Source organism: Vanessa cardui, chromosome 16 (genome assembly GCF_905220365.1).
Source record: "Vanessa cardui chromosome 16, ilVanCard2.1, whole genome shotgun sequence".
NCBI lineage: Eukaryota > Metazoa > Arthropoda > Insecta > Lepidoptera > Nymphalidae > Vanessa > Vanessa cardui.
This window is the reverse complement of record NC_061138.1, coordinates 9,900,041-9,908,529: the sequence shown is the minus strand read 5'-3', so window position 1 is coordinate 9,908,529 and position 8,489 is coordinate 9,900,041. Positions and strand designations below refer to the sequence as shown.

The 8,489-nt window shown below is 31.8% G+C and overlaps 1 protein-coding gene across 1 annotated transcript in view; it reads left to right on the top strand.

Moving 5' to 3' along the window:
* The first annotated feature begins 6,292 nt into the window (after positions 1 to 6,292).
* LOC124536029 (probable serine/threonine-protein kinase DDB_G0282963) overlaps positions 6,293 to 8,489 on the top strand; it is a 118,669-nt gene continuing 116,472 nt past the window's right edge. Inside the window, exon 1 of the mRNA XM_047112422.1 lies at positions 6,293 to 6,639. Coding sequence (XP_046968378.1) covers positions 6,619 to 6,639 — 21 coding nt within the window. The 5' untranslated portion in view covers positions 6,293 to 6,618. The remainder of the gene's footprint in view (positions 6,640 to 8,489) is intronic.

Genomic DNA, 8,489 nt, shown 5'->3' with positions numbered 1-8,489 from the left:
TAGACTTGTAAAGGTAAGGGGAAACGAATAGTTTACCCTTCTTCTCCTTCCACTCATCAAGGTGAGGATAGGAAGCGGTCAGTGCTGATATCTCAAGGTATCTGAGGTTTAAGGGTGCTTATGACCTTTACTTCGCCAACAATGCGGACCGCACTGCAACTGATCGAATGCCTCCATTAAGTAAAGTGAAAATAAAACATAGAGCATTGTAATTTAAGTTGCTTCAAATTCATATAGTGTATAGAATATATCTAGGATAATAGCTATATTAAAAGCATATCGCACCTGAATTCCAATGGTATGAATTTCCTCCGCAATTTTCACGTGAAGAATACTTCTGCGGACGTGCTGTTGCAAAGCAACACGTTTTTCCCACAAGACGAGAAGATTACCAACAAATACATATTTTTCATGAAGTTTTGAAACGAATTATTTTACGAAGGTTACAGTGGAATGTACTGGGGACAATCAGCACGTAAGGAAAAAACGTTATGAGCCCTACAGATGACCTTCCTCTCTCTTTCTCTTTCTATTTATGAGGTAGGTTTAAATAACATTATTGAAACTTGCTTTTTGTTATTTTATTTTTAATACAAAATTTGTTTCTTATCTTTTTTCTCGAACATTCTAAAATTATTTAATTGTGTTTGTTATTTATATTCATATAAAGAGAAAGCATCTTCGTTTTAACGGGGGACATATATCTCTATCTTAATGCATTTAATTCTTAGTTGTATTTTTTATTAATATTTACTTATCATTAGTTATTAAATATAAATAAATAAATAAATAAATGATAGAAAGTTTTGCTCTGTCGATAGAGTAAGTATGTCAATAGTTATAGAATAACACGAACGATATGCTGTAGTTATGTTTTGTTTATTTAAAAGTATAATAGAAAACATGAAGGAACATTAGGGATTGATACATAAACATTAGAGAATATCTTTATATGTTTTCTTCAGAGTTCAGAAGCTTAATATTTAACAACAGGCACAAGGGACATAACATTTTAGTTCCTAAGGTTGGTGGCGTATTGGCGATATAAGGGATAGTTAATATATTTTTTAGGGCTATTCTCTATGACCGGTGGTGGCCACTTAACACCAGCCTTACTACCTACTTAATCACAATTTGCTTTCTAACGCAAACCTATAAAATAAAAAAAATACATAACATCTATATTAATACAATAAATGTTAAAGTTACTCTGTCTGCCTGTCTGTCGCGCTTTCACGATCCAACCGCTGAACCGATTTTGATGAAATTTGGTATGAAGCAAACTTGAACTCTAAGAAAGGACATAGACTACTTTTTGCCTAATACATGACAACACCAGTAAACACAATCGAAGCCGCGGGCGTTTACTTGTCGGAAAATAGACACGATTCTAGTCCCCATACCATATTTTATTCTGAAATTGCGTAGCTACCTTTTGAAATGTATACATTTCTGTCCCTCGGTGCGCGACCAACACCGGGAGCTGTGAGAAACTTAAAATATTTACATTGACGGAACGATGCGGACTGCGCGGGGTTATTTCCAACGGCCTCGCCCGTTTCCCGCGCCAATTGTTTGTCAAAAATAAAATAATATGTAGATAATATTACTAGTAACAATTCTTGAAGATTGACTGACGTTTCAATGTAGGAAGAATAACGCGAAACTTCCGCCATTAAAATTGAAAATATACTTTAAAAAATGACAGGTGACAGAGGGCTTGTTTTGTTTCGACCAAAATTTCAGAATACCGATTTAATAGCAGAATACTGCTAAGATACTTTCACCATTATAATCTGTCATTATTTATTTATCACACACATATTATAATTATAGCAAATAAATAAGAAACACATTAGTTTCAAACGATTCGTATATATTTATTTAAAAACATATTTTTGGTGTGAAATAATGTGTTAATTTACTGAAATATTAATTGTATACAATTAAAAATGTCATGAACGTAGTCAAAGAACAAACCGTTTTAATTTTATAATCCTTAGAATTTCAAACTGAATACTGAATCGAGCGTGAAGTTGGGATTAAAGTATGAATATTTAATAACAGACGGCTCTCCGACTTTGCTTAGAAGCCTGGTTATTATTTTGTACACATTTTATCGTAATTGATTAAAATAGAGATGTTTTCCTTACGAAAATAAATAGATAATAAATTTATTTTGAGTTCAAATTGAAATCAGATAGAAACGGACCTAATATTCTTTATACTATTTATTGTATAGTGATATGACGGTGATGTTTTGTGCAATAAATTTTAAGTAAACGATGTTATTATCGAAATATAGTTATAAAATTAATTTGTATAAGTACAACAATAATGATTTATGTGTTGTAAATATATTTTGTACACTTGAAAGCTATGCGATTAATAATATTTGTATATCGGTTTGTCAGCTCAGGTTTTCTTTCGAAATATTGGGCAAAAAATAAGTTTTTTAATGAAACTATCTTTTTATCTCCGTTGGGGATATAGGGACTCCATTTTTACTATTTGAATATTGGAATTGCCATAGTCACTGTAACAAGTGAACATGATTTGCTTAGTTGTAGATTTACAAATAAATGTATTTATTAAACATGTACCGTCAGCAACAATCACGTAAAAAATATATATTGTTATTGGAATATGTTAAGCGTTTTTTTGTACTTTGTACTAACTTATCAAATCAAAAGATTGTACTTTGGATTCATTTAAGGTTATATTATCTATACTTGTAGTGATGTATATCATACTTGTAGATATGTGTTTGTTCTTTATGGTTAAGTCTATGGAGGAATGTAACTCTGTACAAAACATATTGAGCAAGTTTGATATGAGTTAATTCCATTCCTCGTATTATTTTTTTTTAAATATAGCAGTCGGAAATTAATTACGAATTTTCACTAGGATAACATAACATATCAGAATCTAAAGAATAGGTTTTATAAAAACTACACAGACCATTTCAAGTGCTCTATTGTCGAGAAATTGCTTCAAGACAAGTTTCCAACAAGTTGGAAAGAGCTGACATCTCGGACAAGTTGCCACAAACATCTTCGAATAGTGAAATACGTCGAGTCGTTGAATACTTAGATATTAGATAGATAGATAGAGTTATTAATGTATTGATATTTATTAAGGGAACGGAACAAATTGAGCTTTAATCACTAGTTAAGATGTATATTTAACCAATATTTAATGTTATATATATAAGTTTCCTATGGTCGATCCAATAACAAGCGTCAAGTTGTTATGGGATCGACATATAAAACGTCACATTTTTACGAATTCATAAATAATATTAATATATAGCTAATTCAAGGTCACGATTAAAGACATTGCGTCATTTTTTTATTAACAATACAAAACTATTCAATTTTAAATTATACACACTTTATTTTTTCTTAAAAAGTTCCGATACTAACGAGATCAACATGCGAAAGGCTACTATTTCTAATCCATAATTAATATCCAAGATTATTTAAATTAAACAATGGTATCGCGTCAATTTATTGTAGAATCTGTATTTTTACTCTTCCTTTGATTGGTATAGTCATGATAGTCAAGATAGATAAGATAAATATATACTAACTTTTAAATTGAGATTAGCGACTAGTTCGTCCTAGGACGAAAATTGTGTAGGGTTTAGGAAAAAGGAAAAATAAATTGAACCAATCCTTGTAATTCCAAAGCGCCACCAATCTTGGGGAATATCTATGGTGTTTTGCTGAGTCTGAACCCCAACACGGATAAGACTCTAATCACTGGACCATCTCGGGTTTGCATCTTTTCAATAAAAAAAAAATATTAGTCAGCATGAGGTAGGGTTCATTCATTATTTTGTATGGAAAAGATTTAGGGGATAATTTAATGGTATTAGGGCTGTATTTATAGGCCTCAGTTACAATACTTAATTTGGCCAACACACGTGTGCGCTTATGCAGGGGAGTATTTTCTTGTTGTTTTGTAATGCAAATATAATAAAATATTTTGTGAATAATAAATTTATATGTTGTACTATCTTACCCTATGGCTTCGCCCGCATGAAGTTTATAAAACTCAAACTTCCAATGTTTTACCCCCTTAGGGGAGAAGTTTCCGTTGTTAGCGGATCTCTACACTCTCTGAAGAACCTACCTGCCAAATTTGTAGTTTGTAGGTGTTATAGTTTCTGACATTTCCTGATTAATTAATTAAGAGAGTAATAATAATCAATAGAGTATATTATGTATATGTATCAAATAAAAAATACTTTTCTCTTTTGTCTGGAACTTTTACAATTTACTGAAATTCAAATGTTTTAGAAAACCTGAACTATCTTTATGAACATATAGAACTACGATTTATCTTACTTTCGAAATGTTGTAAGTTGTACTTTTAGTATCTAGTACTAAATAAAAGGCTGTTTCGATCCGTATAAACTTTAAATATTATAATAATTATTATTATGTTTTTATATATGTTTCGACAACTTTAGGAGAACTAATTACTGTAATTTTAACCATTATTATATTTGTTTTTATACAGAGGCTTTACCTTTCGCGCAGGGTGAGAGCACACGGGCACTTCCTGGTCTAAGGGACACTGAGTGCCCTTCGAGACACCTCCAAAGCAACGTCGCGCGCGGCACTGGCGTTCTTAAAGAGCCTGTGTTACGGCTAATGCCGGACGCGCGGCAGCAAGTCGCGCCCCCACAAGCTGCGTGATTACCTTCTCTGCACAATAACTTTTTCGTCATACTCGTACGAAATGATCACATTCCCGCCCACTCCCGTTAGGAATAAGTAGATTTTTTGGTAAGGTTGACGACAAATACCATTCATCCCTTAAGGAGGATAATCAGACCATGTCAAAACCCCACTTCACACCTTTATTCCTAAAAACGCTTCTTGCTTCCCAGTATCCTTTAAAATTGCCCTACTCGCACCCAAGTTTCCGTTGGAAAAACTAACTATACCATGAATAAGTGAGTATATCATTTTGACCCCGCTCCTACTTTAGGGCGCCAGGGTACTGGATGCACTCGGGCGCCACAAGGGCTCATAGGTGCATTCCTTTCACTGTCGTAATCCGATTGGACGGTAATCTGACTCGACTCGAGAGAGTTTAGGCGCTGGACCGGAGAGAGAGAGATCGTTATTGAAATAACGACTAATATTAAATATATTATGAATGAACGTATGTATTATAAAAAGTTTTTTGTGATTCCTACTTTAGCTAACAGTTAGACAGATGGTTTTTACATCCATCACGTATTATATATGTATATATTTATATGCATTAATGTATTAAATAAATAACAATGTAGTTTATTCCGCACGGACAAAACTTTTGGTATATTTATAAAATCTTCTTAAGTAACATGTAAGGAATAAGTTTTGTGTAAACACATTCGTGTTTGCTTCGTAAGTTTCTCAGAAATTCTTTTTCTTTCGAAACTCTCGAACAAACTTTGTAATACAATAGTATTTACCGACTCGTGTTAATAATTCATATAAATATCATTGTGAGTACCGTAATTACGGTAAATTTTATAAATTTTGTGATCGTCACGTTTTCATTTTTATTTCAAATCATTTATTACATAAATTGATAATAATAAGCAACTTCTATATCTAAGTAGAGGCTTTATTTCGTTAATGAGGTTTCGTTACTAAGTTTATTTTAATTAAAAAATAAAATACCAAAAAATATTTGATAAATCGATTAAATTTAGAATGTTGAATTGTTCTATGTTAGACAAAAGATTTTTTTTCATTTTTCCTTCTTGTGTTTGAACTGAGTTGTATAAAATAAATAGTAACTAGTAAAATATTTACGCAAAATGTATCAAAATTTTATATTCTATGTCCTACTATTTAAATTTAGATATATTAATACTCATTTTTTATCTGTGATTTAGGTAGAGCAAAGAGGTTTTAACGAAAACAGTTGAAACGCTAGTTAGCAATAAACCAGTTAGAATTAATCCAGAGATGCAAATAATTCATAACGTATTCCATTATTTTGATATATCGCTGTAATATCCAAAAATACATCTTGCCACTTATACCGACAGTGTTCTAATTGCAAACGTATTAACTGACATAAATCTCTCATTCAATAATAGAGTTAGCTGAACTTTTGGAACTTTATCGCATTAACATTAGATTGCAGCGAATTGCAGTTTTAATTACACAAAAAAGGAAATATATCTGTCTCTTTCCGTTTTACGTTACAACGCATGGTACGAGTGCGTGAGAGATACATGAGGTAGTATTTACAAGGTTCGCTGTCGCTTGTGCGTTGGATGGACAGTCGCCTCAGTCAGTGCAGTGTTTTGTAAGGAGGCAGAAGTGTCGATGGTTTGTTCCGTAAGCGACATCGTATTTACAAACTTTATAAAATTGTTTTGATAGTGACACTTTTGAACTGTAAACGGCGTTAAATGACCGGAAAATCGTGACTTGTTTTTTTTTTAATTTGTTTTAGTTTCTCTTGTTTTAATTTGTGTTAAACTAGTTAGTGCAGCCTTGTGTTTGTTGATCGACGTTGTGTCGGCAGGAGTTATTTTGGCGGTTATGATGTAACCAGCGGGTCCCAGGTTCGATTTCCGTGGGATGGGACAGAGCTGAAACGATGCACACTTCTATGATGATGGTGAGTCCCAGTTTATTTTAGGATGTTAGTGATGCGCCAATATAACTGCACTTAGCTATTTACAAAATTGTGAGTCTAACATAAAATTAGGTAATTTTGGATGAAAATATATTTGACCAGAATCCTATTTTTTTAAATGGTGTTTGAATAAAATATTAACTGGTGACATAATCCAATATGTCGAACGTAATTACTGAAATTGTCTTATCAAAAATGTGTATTCCGATAAATTGAATAACGTGAAACAGCTCATAGTGTAATTAATACAGATTAAAAACTCTGAAGTTAAATTTCCATGTAAAAACTTTTGCAATGTAATATTAGTTAATTAATTTTTGAGAATCTAAAAAAAAAATATATATTGCGTGAGATGAGAGTTAACAACAGGTTATAAGGATTTCAGTGCAACGTTTTTATGTAACGTTTCACAGGAACTTTCTGATGACCCATCTTCATGTTTCACGTTTTTAATTCTACTATACATTGTTTTTTTTTTACTAAAATTATTTTCACGTTGGTGAATAGTTTACGTAATAAGGAAGCGACGTGTCACATGTCATCACCTGTCTTATTGTTGCCAGCTTGCCCTTATTGATTTCATATTAACCCCTTCGGTTGACATTTCTATAAAAAGATCATAATTGCGGCATATCCTACGTTCGTTAATATAAAAAGTTTGTTATTACTATTTAAAAGAAGCAAAGTATATTAGTAATAAGTATGTTCTAAAAAATGCTTAAGTATCATAAGATCGTGGTACGTAATGTATGTGTAGTATTTATTCTTAAATTAGTGTCGAGTATCAACTGAAATGAGTGTGAGTATGATTGTATGAACGTACTAATATTTCGTATATAACTGATAGATTAGAAAATAAAAAATGATTGCATTTTTAAATCCATTGATTGATAACTCACGTAAAACCATGTAGAGCTAATCCGTTATATTATGTACTAGTTATGGCCCTCGGTTTCGCTCGCGTCTTAGGGGTTCGTTGTCATGTGTAGGACTAAAAAAATCCCTATGTCCTTCCATGGAGATCAAGATTCCTCCATATTCAATTTCATCAAATTCAGATCATTGGTTTGGTCGTGAAAGTGCGACATACAGACAGACAGATTGAGTTACTTTCATATTTATATTAAGTATAAAGTATAGATAGGAGTTACGACATTCAAGCTATTCTATATACAAATTATAGTGTGAATTTGCTTTAATATAACCAACCGTAAAAAAAAACATTTGAATTTCGAATTGGAACAGTTGCAAGACAATAGAAGTAATGAGTTATATAATTATTTACTATTTAACATATGTTTTTTGCGCATGCGCATTCGACCGACTTCTGAGAATACACTTTTATCTGCGATTACTAACTGACTGTACTTGGATTTATTCTCTATATTGAAAAAACAAAAATAAATTCTACTACGAATATTATCCATAGTTTGTTTATATTTTGTAAATTGACGAGAGTTTGCAATGTGTATTTACCACAAAATTACTGAATGACAAAGTTTAAACGACATTCCGTTTTAAATTTAACAAAAAAGTTATTGTTGTAGTCTAAGTTACTCCTTGTTACATCAGCTTTCTGCCAGTGAAATTTTTGTCAAAATTGGCCCAGCCGTTCCAGAGATTAGTCGGAACAAACATACCGAAGGAAAAACATTGTAAAAAATGTTATTTCGGTATACGTACCGTGAATACATACATTTGCATTCAGTAATATGTCATTATTTTAATATTATCATATGTAGTAGATAGTTCTCAAAAATTGACAAAACGGCATTTGATTGTTTATCAATTTATTATTATTTTGTTTCGGAATTATAAATAAAAGTGTGTCA